The sequence below is a fragment of the Balaenoptera borealis genome (genome assembly GCF_965194805.1).
Source record: "Balaenoptera borealis genome assembly, chromosome: 20".
Lineage (NCBI taxonomy): Eukaryota > Metazoa > Chordata > Mammalia > Artiodactyla > Balaenopteridae > Balaenoptera > Balaenoptera borealis.
The window spans coordinates 5925984-5952438 of record NC_138879.1 but is presented as its reverse complement, the minus strand read 5'-3'; the positions used below and the strand labels follow the sequence as shown (position 1 = coordinate 5952438).

The 26455-nt window shown below is 55.7% G+C and overlaps 1 protein-coding gene across 2 annotated transcripts in view; it reads left to right on the top strand.

Moving 5' to 3' along the window:
• The window catches only part of SDK2 (sidekick cell adhesion molecule 2), a 266979-nt gene that overhangs the window by 99007 nt on the left and 141517 nt on the right, over positions 1-26455 (top strand). For both annotated transcript variants that reach the window (XM_082371682.1, XM_082371681.1), the window contains exon 2: positions 22301-22460. In XM_082371682.1, the coding sequence (XP_082227808.1) occupies positions 22301-22460 (160 nt within the window). The remainder of the gene's footprint in view (positions 1-22300; positions 22461-26455) is intronic.

Here is a 26455-nt window from a genome sequence, read left to right as displayed (position 1 = left end):
ATGCATAATGAGATCATTCAGAGGCGACCGAATGGAGGTGACAGTGCAGAGATGGAGGTGTGCATCTTACCTGCCATGGGCTTCAGGTCGTAGTGCCCAGGGGAGGTTGGTGGGGGGACCATGCGGTGGGTTGACAGGAGCAGAGACCCAGGGGTAAGGCTGTGCGGTTGGGTAGGAAGCCACAGTTGCTGGGTTCTACTGTTTCACCAGTATTTCCAGAACACTCATCGTGTGTCTGGTTCAGTGACAAAAAGGGTTTTGTACTCCTTGTTAAGGAGTATTTTATCCTATAGGCGATGGGGTGCCGTGGAAGGAATTATAGCAAGAAACACGTGATTGGAAATCCCTTTAATTAAGTAGTGAGCTGGGTGATGGCCCTTTTCCCTTGGTGAGAACATCCACTTTTCCGCTGTCGGCTGTCGCATGGATACTGATGCCTCCCAGATCTTTCACCCTCATCTCTTGCCTGAATGAATCAACCCGATTTTGATGACCTCCAGGCTCTAAAGGTCAAAAGACCCAAAGCTGAACTCGGGTCTCTGCAAGCTTGTAGCGTTCTCCTAGTTCTCCAGCACAGTTAGTAGTATTGTTCGCCCCGGCATCCCCGCCAGAGACCACGGTGCCCTTCCTTGTCCCCCACGTCCCACCCCGACCAGACCCTACCCGAGCTTACAGCCCCTGCACCTGTTTATCGGGTTCTTGGTCTTCCATGGATCCTGGAGAGAAGAATAAGCACGCCAGAGATGAACTAAGAAGCAGGAGCGTAAAGAATCTTGTCCCTCCCCTGTCTTCAAGCAATGGTCCAACCTAGAACGTGAGGCAGCGGAAGGAGGGGGTCTCCCCCCTCCCCCTCCCCCTCCACACAGACCTCCGCTCAACCCCACAGGCAGACGGGAATGGGTCCAGCATTAAGAAAGTTCCTCTCCTATCTTATCCCCAACTGCATTTGTTTCCTGTGGCTGCCGTAACAAATTACCACGAAGTTTCTGGCTTAAAACAATAGAAATTTATTTTCTCACAATTCTGGAGCCAGAAGTCCAAAATCAAGGGGTCAGCAGGGTTGGTTTCTTCTGGAGGTTCTGACGAGAGTCTGTTCCAGGCCTCTCTCCCCCGCTTCTGGTGGCGGCCAGCAATCCTTCACGTTCCTTGGCTTCTGGACACACAGCTCCAATCTCTGCCTCCGTCTTCACATGTCCTTCTTCTTATGGTCTTATAAGGACACCGGGCATTGGATTCAAGCCCCACCCTAATCCAGTAGGACCTCATCTTAACTAATTCCATCTGCAAAGACTCTATTTCCAAGTTAAGGTCAGATTCTGAGGTTCCTGGTAGACATGAATTTGGGTGCAAGGGGCACCCTCTTCAACCCAGTACACCAACCTAACTAGCTCTCATGTATTAAAAGCCTTCTCTAGGCCAGCTCCCTACCCTATCCTGTTTAATGATCACACCACCCTTAATCTTGACGTTGCTCCCTCCATTTCAGACCAGAAAGTTGAGGCCTGGAGGGGTGGTGTGGATTTTCCAAAGTCTCCCGGCTCCAGGCGGTGGCGACGGGCCAAAGGCAATCTCTCAGCATCCAGCCCGTCTTCCCTCTCCTACACCTCACCTGCCTCCCTGCTGGTCACTCATTAACAGGGCGCCCTGGTGCCCGCTCGTAAGCACTTTTCGATACAAGCTAAACCACCCCCTCTCTCCCCAGAATCACCTTTCTTGGGCAGGGAAATATTTTCTCCTTAGGAATAAAAAGAGAGTCAAAGTCTCCCAAAAGGAGATGTTTACAGAAGCCTCAAAATTGTTTAAGAAGACACAAGAAAGAGAGAGCAGAGAAAAACAATAATCACGGCCCATGAGAGCCACCCAAGAGAGCTGCAGAAGTTGGGGAGAGTTCAGGGACCCCAAAAGAGGCAGAGCTGTGGGGGCAAAGCAGCTCCCCCAGCTGCCCCCTCTGTATCTGTGCCTCAGAGCAAAGCAGATGGAGGTACTGATCAGTCCATACGTTATGTGGGACGGGGCACGGCCAGAGGGACTCTTCTCTTAGCCCTCCTCTCACCCGGAAATAAACGCTTCGACCTTGAGGGGGTAAATGATGTGTTTTGAGTGGATGAGCCATGGAGAGATGGATCTGCCGTTGCGGATGGTGGCTCTGTGGTGTCCAAGAGTCAGCAGAGGGTGGGAGCGGGATGGAGGATGGGCGGACATGGCCATAGAGGGAGAAGGAGCAGGACCGCGGGGGAAGGAGGCAGAGGGGCCCCCACCATCCCCGCTGGGATCCTTTCTCTGGCCGCCCCTGTGGACTCTTCCTGGAAGAGGAGGGGTGGTGCCATATGTGCCCGGCAGCTGGGGGTCCTGGGGTTGTGACCCCCTAAGCCCTGCCCCTCTGTGAGGGCTGGTGCTCTGTTACACCCTCCTGATTCTTAAACTCTCCTGGGAGAACACAATTCAGGCAGCTCCCTGTTCAACTGGAGCTTAACGAGGGGGGGAGGTTTCCTTGGGACAAGCGCCTGGGCGTTGGACTTGGCCAGACTTGGGTGTGGACCCCTCCTTGGATGGTCACACCCACGTGGTCTTGGACAGATCCTCAACCTCACTGCACGGCTGTTTCCCCACCTGTTAGAAGGGTGGTAATGACCTTGAAGGGTTGCTGTGCAGATTTGTTGAGATGTGCATCTGAGGCCTCTGGGACAACCTGGTACAAGGCAGGCACTTAATGCGAGTTAGTGCTTTCTCGGTGTGTGCACAGACCATCAGGTGGGCCTTGGCACCCAGAATGGGTGCATAGCCCCCTGAGGCTTCGGAGCTTTGCTCAGCAGGGGTCAGAACCCCTTCCTCATCGCTCTCCCCTTCCTGTCTGGTGTGTGCCCCATGCCGCTTCTCCAGCCCTGGGTCCCAGACTTGGACGTCCCCGTGGATATCCACACGCACCTAAAACTAGACTCAGCATCCTTCCCCCAAAGCAGCTCCTGCTCCAGGGTTTGGGTCTTAGGAACCATCACCACTGACCTTCTCCCTCGGACAAGCCCCACAGTCTAACAAGGACCGTCTCCATCCTGCCTCCAAAATAGCTTCCACGTCCCCAGGCTTCTCTCCACCCCAGCTGTCACTGATGCCGAAAACTCAGCCTCTGTGTACCGGTGCCGAATCGAATCTCAGAGACAGAGTTTTGGGAGAAGTAGAAAAGAATAGCGTTATTGCTTCGCCAGGCAAAGTGGGGACACGGCAGGCTCCTGCCTCAAAAACTGTGTGTCCCAACCCGGAAGGATTTGGTGAGGAGTTTTAGAGCAGTGGTTCAAGGATGGGGTTGCTGATAAAATTAGGGTGTGTGCAGGGCCTGTACTCCTTTAATCTGGCCTCAGGTGGTCTTCTTTGGAATGAGGAATACTGACATCTTCCATTTGTTGGGGGTTTTAGTTCTGTAGAAGAGCTCAAAGATATTGTCATGTGTATCCCTTGAGGGGGACCCAGGACCTGCCCCAAGGCTGCACTAGTGCTTCTTGAGGGCTTCTCCCTGTCTCTGCATCCCCTTCCTTCCCTGATTAGCAACTGTTCTGATCTGCCCTTTGGGATTCAGGGAGGGTCATGAAGGCTGGAGTCTCTTCCCTACGAACAAGGAATGGGGGACACGAAAGGCTTCCGTGCGCAGGAGGCCCACAGGGTCCTTCTCGGTTTCACCACCACCAGGGTCCAAGCTAAACCACCTCCTCTCTGCTCAGCACCATCTCTCTCTCTCTCTGGGCAGGGAAATACTTTCTCCCCAGGACTGAAAGAAAGTGAAGTCTCCAGGGACTTCCCTGGTGGCGCAGTGGTTAAGAATCCACCTGCCAATGCAGGGGACACGAGTTCGAGCCCTGGTCCTAGAAAATCCCACATGCCGCGGAGCAACTAAGCCCGTGCGCCACAACTACTGAGCCCACGTGCTGCAACTACTGAAGCTGGCATGCCTACAGCCCATGCTCCACAACAAGAGAAGCCACCACAATGAGAAGCCTGGGCACCACAACGAAGAGTAGCCCCCGCTCGCCTCAACTAGAGAAAGCCTGCGCGCAGCAACGAAGACCCAACGCAGCCAAATAATAATAATAATAAATAAATTTTAAAAAATTAAAAAGAAAAGAAAGTGAAGTCTCCAGAAGGAGGTATTGCTCCCCGGAGATCATCTCTCCCTGGAGGTCATCCCTCCCTGGACTCTCCAACAGCAGCCCCTGCACCATGGACTCTTGGCCTCTGCTCTCCTCTTCTTGCATCCCTGCCCCTCCCGCCGCACTGCAGGAGGAACAGAGGAAACTGCAAATGTCACTTCATGAGCTCCAAGACTGCACGGTCTTGGTCCCCACTCTGTCCCAGTGTGTCACATGGAGGCCGGTGCGGAGCTGACAGTCCAGAGCCACTGGATTAATCCATGAGAGAATGACTCACAAGGATCGCCCTGACTGCCCCACTAATCCTCGGCAGCCCCCTCTGCCCCCAGGACCCACGGCACCTGGTCCCCACGGCTGCGGTTAAGCTGTGCTCCAAGATGCCTCACCCGTTTGAATGCTGTCTCTCCAGCCGGCCTGAAGGGCCTCCGGGTGTGACCATGTCTTTGTGTTCCAGGGCCTTGCTCATAATGACCTTGAGACTATCTGTGCTGAGAAGGTGCAGGTCCTTTATTCCATCCTCATCAAGGGTCGTTCAAGACCGTCCTCAACTGGACTCTCCTCTGGGAAGCGGGGAACAAAATTGACTAGAATTGGGAGATGCTGGAGATGGAGCCTGGGCTGATCCTACCACCCCAACAAGCCCCCAGGATGCACGGGCACGAACATACGCACGCGCGTGCACGCGCACACACACTCAGAAACGCCAGTGCCTCTCCACCGCCCTCAGGATGACATCCAAGCTCCTGAGCACAACTGATAAGCCCTTTATTCTCTGGAACCCCAACCCTCCCCATTCATTTATTCAAAAACACGGCTAGGAGATACCTCTGCATTTTCCCATTTTTTCCTTGCCCCACTTCTATGAGGCAGGTGCTGTTATCTTCACCTCCTTCTCCTTAAATGAGGAAATCAGCTCAAAGGGACTAAGTGATTTGCCCAAGGTCGTGCAGCTCCTAATTGGAGAAGCCAGGGCTTGAATGCAAGTTCACTCTGCAGAGGCCTGCGCCCATGGCCGCTGGGCCAGCTAGCCTCCCCCAACCCTGCAGCCACAACCCTGCACCCTCCATCCCCGCCGTCCGGAAATACCTGAAGTTCCCAGAAGCCACTGTTCTCTCACGCTTCCTGGCTTCTGCACACATGGCACCCTCTGCCCATGACAGCCCCCTGCCTGGTGCACATCCTGCCCTCCCTTTAGGATGCTGCTGGGACCACCTTTCCTGATGGTCCCTCCAGGCCTGGGGGGCAAGCTGCACCTGCGCCGTGGGCCTGATGTGTCACGGGCGTCCCTCCACTGTCACAGGGTTCATCCATCTCCCTGTGAGCCTGTGAGCAGCTGGTAGGCAGCGGTTTTCTTCCGGTTCACCGTGTCATCTCCTGGCACATAGTAGGTGCTTTAAAAAAACAGTTGCTGAATTAGGAAGTTGAGTGAACGAATGAATGAATGAAATGTGTACCTTATATTGTGACTGAGGGCCACGGGCATTTGTGTGAGATGGACGTCCAAGGCACAGAAGCTCTAGGGAGGAGGGTGGGGGCCTTCAGTGGGGATGGAGGGACCAGTGCAGGACCTAGTGTCTGGAGAGAAGGCTCTGGGCCTGATGCTGAGTGTGGTGCTTTGAGGGAAGGCAAGGGGGAGCGGAGAGTCAGGAGAGGCGGCGGAGGGATGACAGGAAGGTCAGGAGGCCCAGCCAGGCCCCCACCACCTCCTCAGCCTCCCCGGCCTCCGTGAGCCTCTTCCCTGCTCTCTCCCCATCCCGCCTTCTCATTCACCCCTGTGACAGTCTCACATGGGGCTTTTTTGGACCACATGTTTTATCCATTGTCACCAGCCAAACAGCCCCATTATTTTAATTTATTGTCCTTTCCGGTAACTTGTAGCCTTCCCGTAAACACCCCCCTTTCCCATGCTGGGTTTGCCCACTGCCAAACCACGGCTCCCAGGTTGCCGTCTGCCCCCCACACCCGAGCGTGGCCAGACAGGGAGCAGGGGTCTCCTGGGACCCTCCTGGCCTTGGCCCTTTGAGGGTGGCTTCTGGAGCCCACCTTCTTATATCAGCTCCCCATGCTGGCAACGAGACCCTCACCCATCCTCAATTCTTGCCTCAAGTGCCATCCCTTGCTTACTCCTCGGCACCCCAGGGAGGGATAGGCAGAGATGAGCCTGGCCGTGACCTACAGGGAAACTGAGGCCAGGAGAACTAGCCTGGCTTGCCCAAGGTCACACAAGTCCTGGGGAAGCGGATCTCAATCGCCCCAACCACGTGCCGTGTGTGATGGTTTGGCCCCAGCTGGGGGCCTGACCTTGACCTTTCCCTTGGGACCCCATGCAAGCCTGTGTCCACGGGAACGGTGTGCTCATGGTAGGAGCTGGAACTCTTGTCCCCGCCTCCCTGGGACTCGTGGGTGGTCGAGGACAGAGCACCCAGAGGTGGCTACCTCGCCTTTGCAGCCCACTTCAGGTGTCACGGTGGAAGGAACATGGACTTTGGGGACAGACAGCCTTGTGTTCCAATCCTAGTGCCCACACTGGCCATCTGTGTAGCCTGGGCTAAGACACTTCATGAATTGGAGCATCAGTTTTCCTATCTGTACAATGGACAGTCGCACCCTACCTACATCCCTACCTGGGCTCAGGGATCACACACACACAGCATGGGGACACCTGGTCCTCATAACCATGGACAGAGGCTGGCTTCGGGGCTGTGGGACCCTGGCTGGGGGTCACTTCTCCAGCCAAGCCAGAGGAGAGAGGGCAGTAAGGGTACGATTCCCAGATCCCTGTCTCTGGATGGCGGGTCCCTGCAGGAAAAGGGAGAGTGCAAGGAACATTTCATCTACTTTCTGAGCCCGGGAAAGCTAAATATCCTCTAGCTGGCTGTGCCCCAATCGCCGGGGGAAGGCGGGGGCTTCGGTCCTAGGAAGGAGGAAGGAAGGGGGCTGGCTGTGTGCGTGGGTGGGCGGTGGAGCGGCCGCTCTGCTCTGCTTCCCAGAAAGGCTCAGCTTCTGGGGACTGAATTGGAAAAGGCCGTGCGAGGCCATCCGTCACTCAGGTGCCTTCTGCCAACGTGCCAGTCCTGGCTGCTGTGAGCTCCCTGGCACGTGGGGTGTCGCCAGTCACCATTAGCGGAGCTGGGGCCCCAGGGCAGAGCAGCTGGCATGAGGCTGGGGTCAGGAGGGCACGTTGAGGACTGCGCGTCAGAGGTGACCAGTGAGGCTGGGCAGCGATCGGTCGGGGGCGGGGCTGTCAGAGATCATAACAGAAGCCTCTGGAAACAAGAGAATTCCTTTCACTCTCTCTTCATTCGGTATTGAGTTCCTACTCTGTGCAAGCAGCCAGGGAAGGGACTGAGGGCACAAAAATGACCGAGATGTGTCCCCTCACAGCTTGGAGTCCAGTTGGGGCATTCAGAAGATGCGGGGACCCCCGAGGGTTCCTGGGGTGGCTCAGTGAACACAAAAGGGGGGCTCACTTCTACTGGGGGGAGCATCTGTGAAACCTCCATAGAGCAGGGGGCTCCGCTCGATGCTGGCTTTTGGGAGGGTCAGTTTGAGGGGGCGCATTAGGTTCTCGGGGCTGTCATAACCAAGTGCCACTAACTAGGTGGCTTAATACGACAGCAGGTTTTGCGTCACAGTTCTGGAGGCCGTGCTCTCTCTGAAGGCTGCATGGGAGACCTTCCTTCCCTCTTCCAGTTCCTGGCGTTGTCAGCATTCCTTGGCTTGTCGAGGTTTCCCTCCAGTCTCTGCCTTTGGCATCACACGGCCGTCTTCCCCCGTGTCTCTCGCTCTGTGTATCAGTCATATTAGATTAAGACCTGCTCTGACCACGTCATCTTCACTTGATCACATCTGCAAAGACTGTATTTCCCAATAAGCTTATAATCACAGGTACCAGGGTTAGGACTTTAGTATATCTTTGGGGGAACACAGTACAACCATAACCGGGGGTATAGCAGGAATCCACGAAGACCATTCCGTAGCACCCAGACCTCGCTCCGTCAAGGAGGGTGGAGGCCAGACTTGGAAGACAGCCGTGGACGTCTGTTAAGCCCTTGTGCCCATTTTATAGATGGGAGAAATGAGGCCAAGAGCTATCAAGTGAGACAGGGTGACTTGGTGTCAGAAAAGCTAGGCTCGAATCCTCCCTGAAACCCCTCGTCCTCAGTTTCCCCATCTGCCAACAAAAGGGGTTGGACTAAGCAAGTTGTACGGACGCTTCCCGCTTGGGGTGCGTGGAGCCAGTGGGAGGCCACGGGCGCTCGTTTGTTGGGGTCAGAGCTGGGACGGGCTGGCCTGCAGCCCAGGGCTCTGTCTGATGTCCAGCCCCAGCAGCCGCCTCCTTCCTCGCCCCCCACACACAGGAGGGCTGGGGACCAGCGCCAGGAACATAAACCCCATTTTGACGTGCACCGCGGCACCCGTGGAGATGCTCTTGGTCAACCTGGCGTGTCTCTCATTAGTATGAATTTCCTGGGTCTCTCATTTGCTGTCGGCATCAGCTACCAGGCCCAGGCTTCTCCGGAGAGGGCTGGGGAGCCCGATTAGATCTGGGGACACTTTGTAAGGAGCGAGAGAAGGAAGGAGAGCCGCTGAGCGGAGAGGAGGCCCCCTGACCTCCCTGGGTGGGTAACGGTCAGGGGATCAACAGCGGCGAGCGGATACCAGAGCCCCTCCCGCAGCCTCTGGCTTGGACACCTTTAACACACCACAGATGGGCTCTGGGTTTTCAGAGTGACAGAATGCAGAGGCAGGGCGGGGAGTCCCAGCTGGCTCCCGGGCAAGGATTATGAATGCAGCCTCTGGAGCAGGGTGGGGACACTGCCACCTGTCTCTGCCCCTCCCCGCCACCCCCCTCCTTTCAGCGGGCTCCCTCTGCTTCTCCAAGCCGGCGACCAGGCTGCTGTCCGGAAAGGCCACCTGCCACCAGGGCACGTGAGCCGAGGCGGCCAAGCCAGGGCCAGGCGGGCAGCGGGGGCAGCTGCAGCCTGGGACAGGGGTCAGGACGCCCTCGTGAAGTTCAGCCTCATCACCCCTGCACTTGGGGCCACCCACTGCCCGCATCTTGAGCTGAGTTTGCTTCCTCCCCTTCTCCTCCTGAGTTCACACTCCGGGTTGGCTTTTGGTGACCCTGGGTTTGGTGGGAGCATCGAGAAAGCTAACTTGTGGTGTTTATCCGTAACTCCACCCCGGCCACTTCCCAGGCACCAGACGTGGGAGGGACTCAACCCTGCCAGACGCCATCCCGCTCTGGACCACGGGATGGTTAATCCTACCCCACGTTGCTGTGTGGTGAGAATAAGAAAATGCACCTGAGGCCCGGAGCGCGAGATCCTCACCAGACCCCACAGGGTGAACGCTCAGCCAGGCCTGGGATCCTGGTCTTTTAAGTTCTATCCCAGCGAATCCTACCGAGACCTGGCAAGGGGAGTGATGCAGGACTCTCCTCGTGCACCGAGGAAGCGACAGCTCAGAAAACTCAGGTGCTGACTCAGTTCGTAAGCACAGAGAGGGGACCCCATGGTCCACCTGCGAAGCTGAGGCTTTCTGCCCTCATTCTTTTTTTTTCTTTTTTTTTAAATATTTTGGCTGCACCACGCGGCATTTGGGATCTTAGTTCCCCGACCAGGGATCGAACCCGCACCCCCTGCCCTGGAAGCGCAGAGCCTTAACCACTGGACCGCCAGGGAAGTCCCTCTGCCCTCATTCAAACAGCCTGTCAACTTGGGCAGCGGCCGGGAGGGCGTTCACTTGCAACCAGGATGGGCTTTTAGCCCTGTGCCCATGAGACTGCTTAGAAAGCCAGCCCACCCTCTGTAACCTACAGAGTGGGCCCCTCGCCCGAATTGCGGGGGGGGGGGGGCCCTGAACATCCCATCAGGGGAGGGCAGGGAGGACGTGAAGGCAAGAGCCAGGTGACTTCTTAGGATGTGAAAGAGCTGTTAGAGCTTCTCCCTGCCCTCGCCACTAAGGAGCATATGGGGCTGGGGGCAGAGAGTGGGGAGGGGGAGGGCTGGGGGCAGAGAGTGGGGGGGGCTGGGGGCAGAGAGTGGGGAGGGGGAGGGCTGGGGGCAGAGAGTGGGGGGGGGCTGGGGGCAGAGAGTGGGGGGGCGGGAGGGGGGTGAGTGGAAGTAGGGGAGAAGGAGAGACCTTGTCACCAGATTTACTTGTTTGTTTCTCAACTGAGATAAGACTCGTAACGTAAAATCAACGGCTTTCAAGTGAACAATTCCCTTGCACTGAGTACCTTTGCAGTGCGGTACAACCAGCATCTCTACTTAATTCCAGAACATTTTCATCTCCCCAAAAGGACACCCTGTACCCGTTAAGCAGTCGCTCCCTGTCCCCCTTCTCCCGACCACCCGGCAGCCACCAATCTCTGTTCCTGTCCATGCATCTATCCCTTCCGGAGGTTTCATACACACTGAATCATACAGGTGCACTCTTTGATGGGAAGACAGAGAAATGTGGCCCGAGCCCCCTGCGTACTCCGCCCCAAAGCCCCTGCCTGCTGGAAAGCCCCCAGGCCCGCTCAGAGGAAGCCGGCAGGTCTGCCCCGGCCCCTGGGTATGGCTGCCTCCACGTGGCTGTCCCGGGTGGTGAGTGGGCGCCCGAGCCCTGGGCTTGGTCTCAGCGCGGCAGCTAACGTGGGCCCCTGGGCATCTCGCCTGTTAAGTGGGAGGTTGAAGGGCTGGGTCTCAATGGCTGCTGTGTCACCACTACCACCCCCGCCCCGTGAGGTTCAGAGGCGAGAAATGGGACTTTGTGTGATGGCAAAGGCAGGCTAGATCAGAGATCCAGAAACTCTTTCTAAAACAGGAGGAAAGAGAGAGACAGTGGCACCTGGTCCTGGTCCAGCAGGGGCAGCAAGGACTCGGTCCCTGCCAGGCCTGGGGGGCTTTCTGCCAGTGACCAGGGCCAGTAAGGCAGGCAAGGAAGGCAGTCAGGGCTGCACCAGGGCCTGTTTCCCTCCGGTCCTGGTCCAGCAGGGGCAGCAAGGACTCGGTCCCTGCCAGGCCTGGGGGGCTTTCTGCCAGTGACCAGGGCCAGTAAGGCAGGCAAGGAAGGCAGTCAGGGCTGCACCAGGGCCTGTTTCCCTCCGACTGGGCACGGCCCCCGGGTGGTGGCAGCTGGCAAGGAGGGTGGCATGAGTGCCCGTGCAGTGATGGGGAGGGGCCGTGTGTGCCGGCAGGCGCGTGCGGGCTTCTGTGTATCACAGCTTGTAAATTGCTCGGCACCTGTAACTGCTGAAAGGGCCATCGAGCTGCGTGGTGTTATTATTTATGAGGTAGCGCAGAGGTGCCTGCCAGGGACTGGAATGGGCTGAGCGCTGCACGGGATGGACGGCAAATTGAACTCCAATTTTCTGCTCCGCAGTCTTTGTTACACGCCACAAAGCGCCGGTACACTGGGGTCACCAGCCTGATGAATGTGTGCTCTTCCCGGTGACGGCAGCTCCATCTCGCAGCCTCCCCCCAGGCCCAGCCGCAGACTCCTTCCCTGTGATCCAGGCGCAGCGCTGACCTCAGAGGCCTTGCAGGAGGGCAGGCGGCTGTGGGTTTGAAGCCCGGCTGACTCTTCGGGTGACCCGTCTCCTCTGAGCTTCCAATGAGAGAAATAAAAGGGCAGGAATCATAACTCGCCCCCGAGGTGGCCGGGAGGATTAAAAGAGAAAACACAGGGAGATCGGCATGCATTAGGCCTGCAACAAATACGTCCTCTTCTCTGCCCTTCTCCCAATGCTGAGCTGCCCACCTGACCCAGGGAAGGGGAGGCGGGGAGGAGCCACTGATGGAAAGCGCCCATACTGGGGGTGGTGAGGCCAGCTGCCCACCCAGGAAGTTGGTGCTGATTCTAAGTCACATTTTCCACCAGCTTCCCTCACTGCCTGTCTCCCCTTCCTCAGGCCCGGAGCACCATCTTCCTTGAGGGTATGGCCTTTCTCAAGGGTGGGAAAGGGGCAGGAAAGGAGGTTACCCTTGGGAAGCGTGCCACCCAAAGCTTGGGAACGCTGTCCACTCTCTTCGCACAGCCCTCTGCGCCCTGTGTCCGGTGGGGCCATCGCTGGCCGAGGTAGACGCTGGGGATCCCCAGGCTGTGGGTTCTTGAAAGCATCTCCGAGCCTACCAGCCCTTGCCCTCGGCTTTTCCAGGCCAGGGGGAGGCAGACGCTTCTCCATCACCAGAGCTTAGGGGACAGGCTGAGAGTGGTACCCATGGGATACAGCGAACTCACCTGCTAGGGAAATCTTCAAGAGAATCAGCTGGGGGAGTGACAGATGCCCTGTGGGACAAGTCTCCGTGGGCCTGGCCAGGCAGCTGGCCCCCAAAGCTGAGCTTTGGCAAGCCCTTCATCCCTGGGGGGGGTCTCAGGTCCCAGCTGTGAAACTAGAGAATCTCTCCAAGCTGGTGTCCCTCCTGGAGGTCACCGAGGGGAAGGTGAGTGTCATCCACACGGCATCGTGGAGCTTCTTGGAAGAGATTCCAGGAGTTAGTGAAAATTTTATTATCACTGCTTTTATAGCTGAAATGAATCTGAATACACTGAAATGATAATAGCACCATTAGGCAAAAGCATTCTAATCGATGGTGTAAGTTTAATCTCTGAACCGTCCAGCTGAAATGTATGACAGAGCTCCCTTCCCCTCTGTTAATTGCAAAATAAACCCATCGGAAATTAGAACCATCTTTTTTCCACGCAAGGCTGGGGGTGTTTTGACGTTAATTTACCTGTGCGGTCCAGGCGGGAGGCCCCGGCTGGGAGATGGGTGTGCAGAGGTTACACCAATGATGAGGAATAATAGCAAACCCCCTTGTGTGGGTGCGTGTGTCAGGCACTGGCCGAACCCCTTCCCCTCTCCATAGGCCTATGACATAGGCACCACTATGATCCCATTTTTCCGTTGAGGACCCTGAGATGCGGAGAGGTTACAGAGGGATGTCCAGGGTCACACAGCTAGTGAGTAGCCGAGCCAGGATTCAGATCCAAGTAACCCCGCTCCCAGGTCACAAACCACACTGCTCCTCAGACCTTGCAGTGCCAGAGCTGGAAGAACATAGAGGAATGTCAGCTCTCAAGAGGGAGGTGGCCTGGCCGAGTTCAACAGCGAGTTCACTTGGCTTTTTCCTTCATGGCTCTGGGGCCTCCCGCGTGTCAGACTCATTGCCAAGCTCTGGGACCAGGGAGGCGAAGGAGCCCCATCCCCGTCTTCCCACGGCTGACACACTAGCGCGGGAGTCACCACGCGTGCGGCTCTCATGTGCGTCCTGCATGCTGTAAGGGACGTAATCCCGAAAGTCTGAGGGCCGTGGAGTCGGACAGCAGGAAGAGAGTTACAGAGCACAGCACATTTGAGCCTCAGAGGGGCCGCGGGCAGGACTGTGGCTTTTTTTTTTTTTTGGCTGGATGTACAATCGGCCGAGCTAGCTCGGGGGAGGGAGACTGGGAGCTTGGGACACACCCCCGCCCGTCACCAGGCTGGGCCCCTCCGCCCCACTCGCCATTCCCCAGGGCCGTGTCGGGGCTCAGTTTTGCTGGCTACCCTGGTGGCTGGGCGCCCCCTAATCAGATTAGATGTGTATTCAAACAAATTGATGATCTGTTCCATTAGATGCTTTTTGAACACGCTTTTCTGAGCGAGAAATCCATTCGGCAGCAGCTGTGGAGGCCGAGGCATAATTGACTGTCGCCCCCCGCCAGGCCCCCGACGTCAGAAGGTGCCTGGTTCCTGAAGGTCACCGGCGAGGACTAGATTAAGGAGGGCGAGAGCCTTCTTTCTTAGCTAATGAAGCACTTGGCATGCAGGCAGCACCGAGGCTGAGCTGGACCGGGCATCTGCCAGGAGACAGGGAAGGGGCATAAATTAGCATCTCATTTGTGGGCCAGGCAGTGAGGAGAAGGGAAGCCGGAGGGGAGGGACCAGGGGGCTGGGGGGCTTCGAGGCCCTGGCTGGGTGGGCAGGAGCCAGCAGGCCGTGTCAGGCATGGGGGTGGGAGCGGGAGGGGCACAGCTGGGGAGCCCGGGGTCCTCTGCCTGCGAGCGTCTGCCTGCTGTGTGCACGCCCCGAACATTTCTTTTGGGGACGGGGCTCAAACACCCCCACGCGTGGCTGCTCTTCCAGGTCCCACAGCTCCCTACTCCTGAGCCCCCGCCCAGGCAGCGCCACAGCTCAGCCCCTCACCGACTCTTGGGTTTCCGAGGAAGAGGAATCGCTGACATGATGCAAAAGCTCCTGCAGCTCCAGCTGTTCCTACCCGGGTCCTGAACCTTTGCTCAAGGCTTTAGAAGCCATCCCAAAGCAAGACTTGGTTCTTGAGCCAGCTTGGAGTGGCCGTGAGGGAGCTGGATTCAGAAGGCTCAGATTTGAGACATTCAGGAGACTATGGGCTCTAGAAGCGGTATGCCTCCAAGTCAGGGGAAACGGGTGGGGCAGTGATAGCGCCCCTGGCCCCCGTTTCCCCATCTCCTCCCCACGCAGTCACCTCCAGGGGTCTGAAGGGCAGAAAGAGCATCCCGTAGGTGCCAAGCGCTGAGCTCCGAATTTGACATCCGTTCGCTCACTTGGTCCTCCCAGCAGCCTCTGGGGCAGGGGTTGGAATCTCTTCCAAGGACAGACAAGCGAGGCTCGGGAGGTTACTCTGCTCAAGGTCACACTTTAGTTGGCATAGCAACTGGCTTTTAAACCCAGTTTCTCTTCTCTTCCCCCACTGGGACCTTCAAGCCAGACCCTAGGGAAAGGGTGGTACCTGGGGGCTTAGGTGGGGAGCAGAGCTTTGGGATGGGGGCCCCAGGTCAGCCGCTCCTTCCCAAGAAGCCCCCGGGGCTCCGACCCCTGCCTCGTTTTACTTGACACCTCCCGCCCACCTCTCTTCATCTTCTGGACTCTGACCTCCCTTAATCCCTCCACCCCTAGGTGGACCCGTCTCCCCTGGACGGTTCTGCCCCATCATCCTTCCAACATCCTCTGGACTCATGCCCAGTCAGCCTGCCTGGTTCACCCGCACCCCCGATCTAGTCCTAGGGCCGTGACGTTGGAGGCTCGGGTAAGAATGCCCCTGCCACACAACCGGCGTGGCCCCTGCTCGTGGCTTCAAGCCACGACCCTGAGAGAGGCCACCATCCCTCACTTACCACCCGTGAGGCCACGGGTCGGGATGTGAAGAGTGGGACGGCTCAAGGAAGCCCCATGTCACCTACAGAAAGGTCCAGAACTCTAGAACCTGCCAGATCTGGGTTTCCATCTGTGTGGCGAGGTCAGAAGACCAACCGTTCCTGCATGACAGCTTTCTCGTCTGTAAAATGGGGATAAAGGTAGTACCATCCTTGAGAAGTTCTCCGTGTCACCTAACTGAAGAGATGGACATAAAGCACTGAATGTGTGGGACGTTCCATAGGTCGTATGAAATAAAGGCAGCGGGAATAGATGCGTAGGGAGAAGTGGGGTTTGTGGAGAGGGGCCTGTCCAGAGCCCCTGCTTCCTCTGACCCGGGGCCCAGCCTGCTTAGGTCTGTGGCCGCCAGCCAGCTCCAGGGAGGGGACCAGTTAGGAGGACATGGAGGTCAAATCCAGGACAAAGGTGACGGTGCAGAGGCCAGGGGGTGGTGAGCTGAGAAAGTCTGAGAGAATCCCAACCTCCACCCCGTCCCCGAGCTTTCCAGAGACACTCCCGATGGCTGTGTAGTTACTGCGTGCCCAGAAGGGAGAGCTGCTAAGAGGGAGAGGCTTTGGGGTCTTTCAGAGCTGGGAAGGGGACTGGTCCAGGCCCGGTGCCCCGTGAAGCTGGCTCTGGAGGGCAGATGGACACCTTTTGGCCAACTAACTGCATTGGTGGTGGGTGGAGGTCTTCACCCTGACTGGCATTGCCAGCTGGCAAGGGTCTGGCTCCAGGGGAGGTGGGGTTCCCAGGCCTGGGCTGGCTGGGAAGTCAAATCCCAGGAGAGATTGGAGGGAACCCCCAGAGAAAGATGACATTGTTGTGTTGGGGGCTGAAGGGAGGGGAGAGGTTGAAGTTGAGATAAGCGTCTGTGTGGGGCCATTTAGCCTGGAGCTTGGAGTAGAAGGATAACAATAAGTGTATTTAGTGGGAATTTGGAGGAGAAGTCAGCCAGGGGCCCCCTGAGCTGTTCTGGGAAACGAGAAGGAAGCCCAGGACTGAGGCCTCTTGTCTACCTCTGAAGGCGGCTCTTCCTTCAAGAGGCTCGGGCTCTGGTGGTCAGGGACCCCCAGCCACGCCACACCCCCATGTCCCATGCACACGGAAGGCCTGTCCTTTCCTGCATCTCCAGCAGGGCTGCCCGCAACTGTTGACCCTGCCCAGTCACATACGTGTTTGCAGCTGTGTGCACACATCTGATTATAAATAAGCAATAAACACATTTGATTATAAATAAGCAATCCATACCTGTGGGACACAACGGAACAGTTGCAAAAAAGCATAGAGTAAAAAGTAAACCCCTCCCTACCCAGCCCCCAGCCACCCAGTTCTCACCCCTAAAGCGTCACTGAGCCCAGTTTCTTATGTGACCCCCTAGAAAAAGCCTGCGCCTATACAGGCAAATCTGATTTTATCCTTGAAAAAAACAAACAAACAAACTTATGCACAAGTGGTAGCAGATTGCACACCTCATTCTACACCTTGCTTTTTTCACTTAACAGTAGCTCTCAAAATTTGTTCCAGAGCCTTTCGCTATAGAGAATTGTATTGTTTGGAGGTGCAATCATTTCTTTAACCATCATCACCCTTTTGACAGACATTCAGGTCATTTCCAAGCTTTTGCTGTTACAAAACATAGTGTTGCCATGAAATGCTGTCACTTCACTCGTGCACGGGTGTGTGTGGAGGAGAAGTTCCTCGAAGAATTGGCGGATGGGGAGGTGCATTTTTAGTTTCGATAGAATTGCCAAATTGTTCTGCATATGTGTGGTACCAAGGACAGTCCCCAAAGCTGTGTGCGTGACACCTGGGTCTCCGCAGGCTGGCCAGCCTGGGGTATTATCACACTTTCAGATCTTGGCCGAAGTGATAGAAAAAAAAAGTGTCATATTGAGTTTGCCTTGCCTTTCTCTTATCACGAGGTTCAGCATCTTTGTCTGTGTTTCAGAGTTATTTGTAATTCTTTTCTGTGAACGGTTCATATCCTTTGCCCATTTTTCTGTTGGTTTGTTCATCTTTTTCTTATTGATTTATGGGAATATTCTTTATATCAGGAAAATGAGCTCTTTGTCCATGATAGAAGTTGCAGATATTTTCCCCCTGTTTGTCATTTGTTGCTTTTTGTTTATGAGCATTTTTTTTCCATGCAAGATTTTTATATAGTTGAAGGTATCAATCTGTTTTATGACTTTCTGGAGTTTGTGTAGTACTTAGAAAGTACTTGGCGAATTCTTTGCTTCACCAAGATTGTATATTTTTAAACCCTGGTGATTTTTTTCTAGTTCTTTTAGAATTTCATTTTTCGTGTTTAAAACCTTGATCTATCTAGAATTTATTTTGAGGTAAAGTGTGAGGAAGAGATTCAGCTTGATTTTTTTTTCCCCCAGATGGCATCCTGGTTTTTCCAAGGCCATTTGTTGAATAATTGATCTATTCCCTGCTGACCTGAAATTCTACTTTCATCCTGTCTTAAATATCCCATATATATTGGGGCATATTTCTGGACTCTCTCGTTCATTGCTTCATCATTCTATTTGGAAAGAACACACTTCTTTAATTATTGCAGCTTTATAATATAGTTCAATATCTGTGCTAGTCTCCTCTGCTTACCTTTCTTTTTCAGAATTTTCTTGGCTATTCTTTTGTGGTCTTTTAAAATGTGAACTTTCAAATCACTTTGTCTAGTTAAAAAATCCTCTGTGTGTATGTTTTCAAAGTGTTGATTCTGTCCACTGTTCTCCTCCATTTCCGGTTATCCCTTCCCACTGAGAACGTGGCTAGCAGGCCTGTTGTGTACAGTAGTCCAAGTTGTGTACTGCACAGTCCTAGAACTAAGGTTGAGAGGAGCTGCTGGCCCCTGCCAACAGGGTATGAGCTCTTCCCTCCAGGGAATCTGCCCATCTGCATATCTGATCAAGAATAATAATAGCTGCCTCTCCTATAGCATGCGTCAGGCACTTTATGTTTTTTAATTTATTTAAGCCTCACAACAAATATATCCCCAATTTACAGCTAAGGAAACTGAGGTGCAAAAAGTCGAAGTAACTTGCCCAAGGTCAATGATTTGTGTTACCCACCTGTGCAGTCATGACACAGAAATCTGTTCCTGCACATAAGCACACGCACACACACACACACACACACACACAGAGATAGATTCGCACTCAGACAGACAGATACACATGCCGTCAGGTATGCATGCAGACATACACACAGAGACACACACGTGAACACATACCTACGTACATACACAGATGCACACAGGCACAGACGCTCAAAGACACGCACACACACAGACACAAACGCACACACTGCTGTTCCCACCAGCATCCTTTTCCCATCAGAGTCTTTCCTTCGATGGCTCACGCACTCCCAGTGCCCCTGCTTTGGGGCAGGGCCAGCGCATCCAGGAAAACCGCCTGGCTGGACTCCCTGCCCTGGCTCTCGGCTCCGCATAGGGCCTCCCTCCCACATCCCTGTACCCAGAGAGGAGGGGGCCTTTAGCCTTTCAGGAAAAGGAGGCGTGACCGCATAGCAGAGACCTGGGGAAGGGAGCCTCGGCTTCTGCCAGACCGCCTTGTTAGGATAACTTGGGATGAGGGATGCAGCTCTGAGCTGGGTACCCAGCAGGTTCTCAGGAAAGGCTAGCCGCATCCCTCCCCCCTCCACTTCCCCCAAGTCATTGTCTCCAGCGGCCTCTGGAATCAACCCATCCGAGCAAAAGCCATTTGGCGCCAGACGGGCACCCCACCCCACCCCCGGGAGAGCCTGAGGAACGACCTGGCAAATGCAGACATGGGGGCGCATCTCCCAGGGAGCCGGGTTGCGGAGGCGAGGGTTTGGGTGAAGAGCGCGTGTGCACACCGACTGTTCTGGCTCCGAGTCGGCCCGCCTCGAAGGGATTTAATCAGTGGGGGCTGGGAATGTTGTTGTTTTAAAACAAACAAGGGATGACAGGAGCTAACAGAGGGTTCTTAAAGACGCGATTCAAAGGGCTCTTGAAAGCTGCTGGAGAATGAATGCGCCTTTGAAGTGCGAATGTGTCCATTTGTTAAACTGAGAGCCAGCCGGCTGCCTCCGAGGGGTGGGGAATCGTTTTCTTTGGCAAATGGGGGCTTGCCTCCCTCTCTGCCCTCCTCCACCTCCAGAGGTGCGCTAGGACCCCGAAGCCAGGGATCCGGCGTGGCGGCCACTCTCCCAGGACACACTCTAGAAGAGGCACCTGTTCTTTTTTTCTTTTTTAACATCTTTATTGGAGTATAATTGCTTTACAATGTTGCATTAGTTTCTGCCGTACAACAAAGTGAATCAGCTATATGCAGACATGTATCCCCATATCCCCTCCCTCTTGCGTCTCCCTCCCACCCACCCTCCCTATCCCACCCCTCTAGGTGGTCACAGAGCACCGAGCTGATCTCCCTGTGGTATGCGGCTGCTTCCCACTAGCTAGCTATTTTTACATTTGGTAGTGTATATACGTCCATGCCCCTCTCTCACTTCGCCCCAGCTTCCCCCTCCCCCTCCCCGTGTCCTCAAGTCCATTCTCTATGTCTGCATCTTTATTCCTGTCCCGCCCCTAGGTTCTTCATATCAAGAGGTGGCTTTTCAACCACCTTGAAGGCAGTGTGCTCACATGACAGTCGTTAAGAGTGAGGGAGAGACCTGCGAACAGGCAGCGTCAACTCCGAGACGGGAACCTGAGCCATCACACAGAGATGAGGTGGGGCAGGCTGGTCACGGGTGCGCCTCTTGCGCGTGTCTGCACCTCCTCTCCAGCCGCCCTTGATCCACCCCCCGGTGACCCCCACGGGGAGGGTCAGTAGCAGGGATGGGGTTCAAGGAAGACTCAGTCACGCAGTCCCCAGTGGAGACGGAGGGGATGGGAATGCGGTGCAGCCTGCAGGTTGACCTGGGCCCCAGACCTGCGTTACGGCTTGTCTTGAGTTGTCAGTCTGTGTGTAAGCTCAGAGTGAGGCTTTGTCACAGGTGCTGAGCCTTATCTGAAAACCAAGGGTGCCCAATTCTGGTTAAATCTGAGGGTGAGGCCCCACTGATGCTCCAGAGATTCAACGTGTGATGCAGGAGGGGCCCCGATGCCCCCACCCCCAGTGGGCTGACCAGCCTGCCGGGCCGCGTCTTGATTCAGTCCCTGCCACCCTTGAAGTCACCCCCTCCCCGACTCCTGACACGTGCCCCTTCCTCTTCCATATCTTAGGCCAAAAGAATAGCGTCTTATGGTTTTCACCCTCTGGACCCCCAGGGGAAAGTTAGCGCTCGGACCAAGGCATACCTGGGGCATCAGCCAGCGCCGAGGATGATGGGACACCCACACTGGTGGGGACACCCACTCTTTGATGTTGGGAAAGAAATGAACATTTGCAGAACATTTACTCTGGGCCAAGCACGGACCTAGCATTTTCACAATTCCTATCTCATTGAACCCTTGCGATATCAAGGTGGCTATTTCTCTTCCCGTGTCTCCTGGTGGAGAAACTGAGACTCAGAAAGATGAATGCTTGTCCACGCCCAGGCAGCTGAGAGTCGCAGGCTGAGCACAGACGGGATGTGGTGCCAGGACCCCTCCCCCACCACGGGGCTGGAGGTCGGGATGCCCCGTGCTTGACTTGCCAGCAGCTTCCTGGCTTTGAGCACTGCCCACCCCTCGGGGCACAGTGTGATGGGTGGAAGGTGCTTGCACTTGGGTCTGGCAAGTCTGGACCTGACTCCCCTTTAGCGGCACGTGGCCGTGGGGTCCCCGAGCCGTATCCCTTACCACAACGCGAGCGCTGCTGTGAGCTCCAGGTGATAAGTGGGTGAGCTGGTGAATGGTGCTTTCTGGAGCTCGCTCCCTCCATCACCTGCAGGGCTGGCTCCTCCCCTTCCAGCTGTGTTACCCTGGGCGGGTTTCTAACCGCTCTCTAAAAGGTGGATTATGATCCTGTCTGGTTGTGGGCTTGCGTGTGGTTTAAATGAGCGTATGTTAAAGCCCCAGGAACAGCCCAGAACCTAGCAGGTGCTTTAGTCCTTGTGTTGTTTCCAGATTCTGGCTCCTCCGCCAGCCTAGCCCATCCCCTAAAGGGCAGGTCTGCTCAATGATGGGCTCGGAGACCCTCTCCCTGTTCCCCCCTCTCTCCCTGTCCTTTTGTCAACCCCCTTGTCTGTTTCACTTCTGCCCTTTTTCCCACTGGCCAGAGGGCAGAAGGCCTCTATTTGCACCCAAAGCTGTTGGTCTGAGTGGTCCCCTGAAGTCCGGGATCCGGAGTGCATTGTCTCCTTCGAGGGCAGCCGTGGGGCGGGGCTCATGCTTGGCTGGACTGAGTCAGGTCACAGGGTTAGGGTAGGGAGCATAGCAACCGCTGGACCCACACCCACGGCCCAGCAGTGGCATTTCCTCTGCCCCGACGGCCACCTGGTGTGCGAAGGGGGAGGCCGAGGCAGGCTGGCCCAGGACCCGGGATGGAAGATCAAGCAGCCTGGCAGTGGAGGGGGCCCACTGGAGGGACTCTGCCCTTGATGCCTTTGCAGGGCTTCCTCCAGCCTTGGGAAGCAGGACTCAGGACACCCCCATCACCTGCCGCTTCTGTCAGCGCAGGTGTCCCTGTTTCCCTTTCCCCTGTGACATTTATATTCCCTTTGGCTGAAGGGCAGTAAGCGCCGTCCCGTCCCCCCCCACTTCTGCTCTGGAAGGAGAAACCAGAAGCAAAGGGTATGGACTGGATGGGGAGCCCGAGGGGAGAGAGATGGAAGGTACTGGAGCGTAAGGGGTGGCAGCAGTGGTGGTGAGCCTGGTGGGGTCTGGGAGGAGGGTGGCGGGGAGAACTCACTCTGAAGACAAGCCCTGAAGTCAGACCGACCTGAGTTCAAGTTCTTCCCAGGCATGTGACCTCGGCAGGTTGCCCGCTGCACCTGCCCCGTCTGCCTCGGGGCCTCAGGGCTCCAGCTGAGCAACCTGAGCAACCGCAGGCAGGTGAGCCAGTGATAACCAGCAACGTTGTGTCTCTGTTTCCCGCAGATGACGTGGCCCCCTACTTCAAGACGGAGCCGGCGCGGACGCAGGTGCACCTGGAGGGGAATCGCCTGGTACTCACGTGCATGGCCGAGGGCAGCTGGCCACTGGAGTTCAAGTGGCTCCACAACGACAGGGAGCTGACCAAGTTCTCTCTGGAGTACAGGCAAGCGTGCCGCCCCCTTCTTCCCACGCAGCCGCCAGGGTCCTGCTGTGTCCTGAGGGGGAGCCAGGGCAGTGGGCAGGGGCGCCGTGTGGCAGTTTGGGTGGGGGAGCCCCTGCTCCAGTGTTGCTGGGAGGCTGGGGTGACAGAAGTAGGGGGCCAAGGCCGCCCTTCCCCAGGGTGAGAAGACGCTGCCCTGCTGCACCCAGCGGAAGATGGCTGGGTGGTGGGCTGGGCGAGCTGCCCAGGCAACTGTGGACGGGGCAGAGGTGATGACTGAGGTAGAGGAGCCCGCTGCCAGCAGCTAGACTGTGGCCACGGCTGTGACCAGATCCCCACCTCCCCTCCCCACTAAGAACCCTGCTCTCTCGGGGGAGCTATTGGAGGGGCCTGGGTCCAGCAGAGGGGTAGGGCATGCAGCTACCTGGGGTCTGTAAGGGGCGGACAGATTCTATTTGGGAGGGCAATTCAGGGGGGACATGGAGGCGGGACCCACCCCCCCCCAGGGCCTTTGGGCTTATCTCCACTCCCTGCTGTGCCCTTGCACTGGGCTCTGGGTTGGGCTGCCCTTCCTTCCCCAGGACACTGCCAAGTGGGGAGAAGGGAGAACAAAGAGAGAGAGAAACAGGGTCTCAGCGAGGGCAAGTTTGCTACTAGAAGAGTGAGCAATGGGGCAGCTACTCCCCAAGCCGGGTAGCCTCCAGCCTTTCTCCCGGCTCTCCTTCCCCCTGCTCCTATCCCCCTATCTTGGCCTTTTTTGTTGGCTTCTGACCCTGTGCCTGGTGATTAATCCCCAGCCCTGATGTGCATAATTGGTTTTGCTGGGGAAACAAGATTGTCTTGCCCTGGGGATGTTGATACAAATCTGCCACCAGGGACAGGAATGCAAATGAGAGGAGGGGGATTTAATCGCTTGAGAATCGGTCCTTTCCAGAAAACCATCCTTTTCTTCATGAAGCAGGGAGGCCAGAGTTTGGGGTGACCCCCATGCCCAGGTTTCTTCTGCCCCAGCCCTGGCCTGGATGGGATGGTGATGAGAGCCGAAAATTCGGCCTCTGTGCACCAGTGCCAAATCTCAGAGACACAGTTTGGGGTGAAGTAGAAAAGAATAGCTTAATTGCTTTGCCAGGCAAAGGGGGACACAGTGGGCTTCTGCCCTCAAAAACTGTGTCCCAACCTGTGATGATTTGGTGAGGAGTTTTATAGCAATAGTTCAAGGGTGGGGTTACAGATAAGATTAGGGTGTATGCAGGGCCTGCACTCCTTTAATCTGGCCGCAGGTGGTCTCTCTTTTTTTTTTTTTTTTTTTAATAAATTTACTTATTATTTATTTTTGGCTGCGCTGGGTCTTCGTTGCTGCGTGCGGGCTTTCTCTAGTTGCGGCGAGCGGGGTCTACTCTTCATTGCAGTGCGCAGGCTTCTCATTGCGGTGGCTTCTCTTGTTGCGGAGCTCGGGCTGTAGGCGTGCGGGCTTCAGTAGTTGTGGCACGCGGGCTCAGTAGTTGTGGCACATGGGCTTAGTTGCTCCGTGGCATGTGGGATCTTCCCGGACCAGGGCTCGAACCCGTGTCCCCTGCACCACTGCGCCACCAGGGAGGCCCGTCAGGTGGCCTCTTGATGAGCTTCTGTGGTTCTTGAGGTTATCAAACTGTGACCTTCTCTCTGAAATGAAGAATGCTTCATCAAATAGTTCATCTTCCATTTGTTGGGGGTTTTAGTTCTGTAAAGAGCTCAAAGATACTGTTATGTGTACCCCTTGAGAGGGAACCAGGACCTGACCCAAGGCTGCACTATTGTTTCTTGACTACTCCTCCCTTGTGTCTGCATCCCCTCCCTTCCCTGATTAGCAACTGTTCTGATCTGCCCTTTGGGACTCAGGGAAGGTCATGGAGGCTGAAGGCTATTCCCTACAAACAAGGAATGGGGGACACAGAAAGACTTTGGTGCCCAGGAGCCCCACGAGGTTCTGCTTGGTTTCAGTGGGAGTGGCCACTTTGGCAAAGGAGGGGGCAGGAGAGGCCGGGGCAGGAGGACCACCCTCTCCTCTGTGGATGGTGAGAGACCTGGACCAGGATGCAGGAGGCCCTCCAGTGCTGGCCACTCTGGGCCTCGGTTCTCCAGGGAGCCACAAGGAGACCAGAGGTGCCTCCCGGGGTGGTCCCTGGGATGGTTTTCAGCTGGGACCCAGAGCCATTCCTGAATGCTGTCTGGCACCCTGGGCAGTTTTGACAGTGTCCACGAAAAGCCCCTGCAGCCGCTTGGCTGGTGAACGTGCTTGAATGGGCACCCCAGGAGCATGCCGATGGCACACCACGCTCTTGGTGGTGTCCTTGCCCTTGACTTGAGCTGGAGGCAGGACCCAGGAGGAGGAGGAGAGTTGGTTCTTTGTCTGGTTCACAGCCATTCTTTTGGTGCCTGAAGCTGCAAGGACGTGGGGTGGGCATTACACAGAAGCAGATTCTGGCTCGGCTTCAGGTTCAGACTTGCCCAGCGATGGAATGGGCTTCCTCTGGACACACTCAGCAACCTGCCCCTGGAGGCATCCAGGTGGTTGTCAGGGTGCAGCTGTTGATGATGGTAATGATAACAGTCATGGGCAATGAAAAAGAATTTATTACCTGGCAGACGTTATGATGGGCGCACTGAGAGCATCTTGTTTAATCCTGCCAGCAATGCTATGAGTAGGTTCCAGTGTTTTCTCCATTCTACAGATGAACAAACTGAGGTTTAGGGAGATGAAACAGTCCACCCAAGGTCAAGTTGTTGAGTTGGGCTTCACATATAAGTCAGATGACTACAGGGCTTGAATTCTTTACCATCCGCCACACTGCCTCGCGTTGAAGAAAGACTGAAGCCATCGCCTCCTCCGTGTGTGTCCTAAGCATCTTTCTGCTAACTGCGCTCTGCACGTTCTAGAAAACAAAGCTCCGTTTCAGAGCTTGGTTGGGTGGAAGTTATTCAGGGAGACGTAAAGGAACGTCCATTCGGGAAACTCATCCTCCTGCCTCCTCACCCCCAGAAAGGCTGGCTGTTACAGCAGGATGCCTGCTGTGTGCCCGAGGACAAGTCAATCAGGATTTTCCTCTAATCAAAAATATGCTTTGGGCTTCCCTGGTGGCGCAGTAGTTAAGAATCCACCTGCCAGTGCAGGGGACACGGGTTCCAGCCCTGGTCTGGGAAGATCCCCCATGCCGCGGAGCAATTAAGCCCGTGCGCCACAACTACTGAGCCCGCGTGCCACAACTACTGAGCCCGCGTGCCACAACGACTGAAGCCCGCGCGCCTAGGCCCGTGCTCCACAACAAAGAGAAGCCACCGCAATGAGAAGCCCGCACACCACAATGAAGACCCAACACAGCCAAAAATAAATTAATTAAATTAATTTAAAAAAAAAATGAGCTGTTCCCACAGGGAAAGATCTACACTCCTCAGTGTGGCCTTCAGAACTCTTCATGTTCTGCCCCTGATAGCACCTGCTTTAGCTCCTGCTGTTCCCATCTGAGGTAACACACTCCCACCAAACAGGACCCTCACACCACGGGTCCCAGGACAGTTCCTTCCACATGCCCTTTTTTCTGCCTTTGTCCAAACTGTCCTGTCCCCTCCACTTGGAATACTGCCCCTTTCAGAACCTTCTGTCTCTCTCCTGCAGGGTTCCAGCTCTTTTGGAAAGCCTCTCCTGATAGTACACATATGTGTTCTCAATAAATCTCTCTCTCTCTCTCTCTCTCTCAAACACACACACACACACACACACACACACACACTCGTTTCTGCCTCTCTCTGCCCTTTGTGACTGTCCATAATACATCCCATTATACTTTGCCTTCTAATTATTTACATGAGAGCCTGCAAATAAACCACAGAATGAAGTGAGAGCCTCAGGCACCTTGGAGGTTCCAGGAATCTCAGGTTCCTGGAGGTTCCAGGAATCTCAGAACCAAGAACTTGATACTGCCAGGCCCTCTCCCCTCTGGGCTGCTCAGCTGTGCCCACCT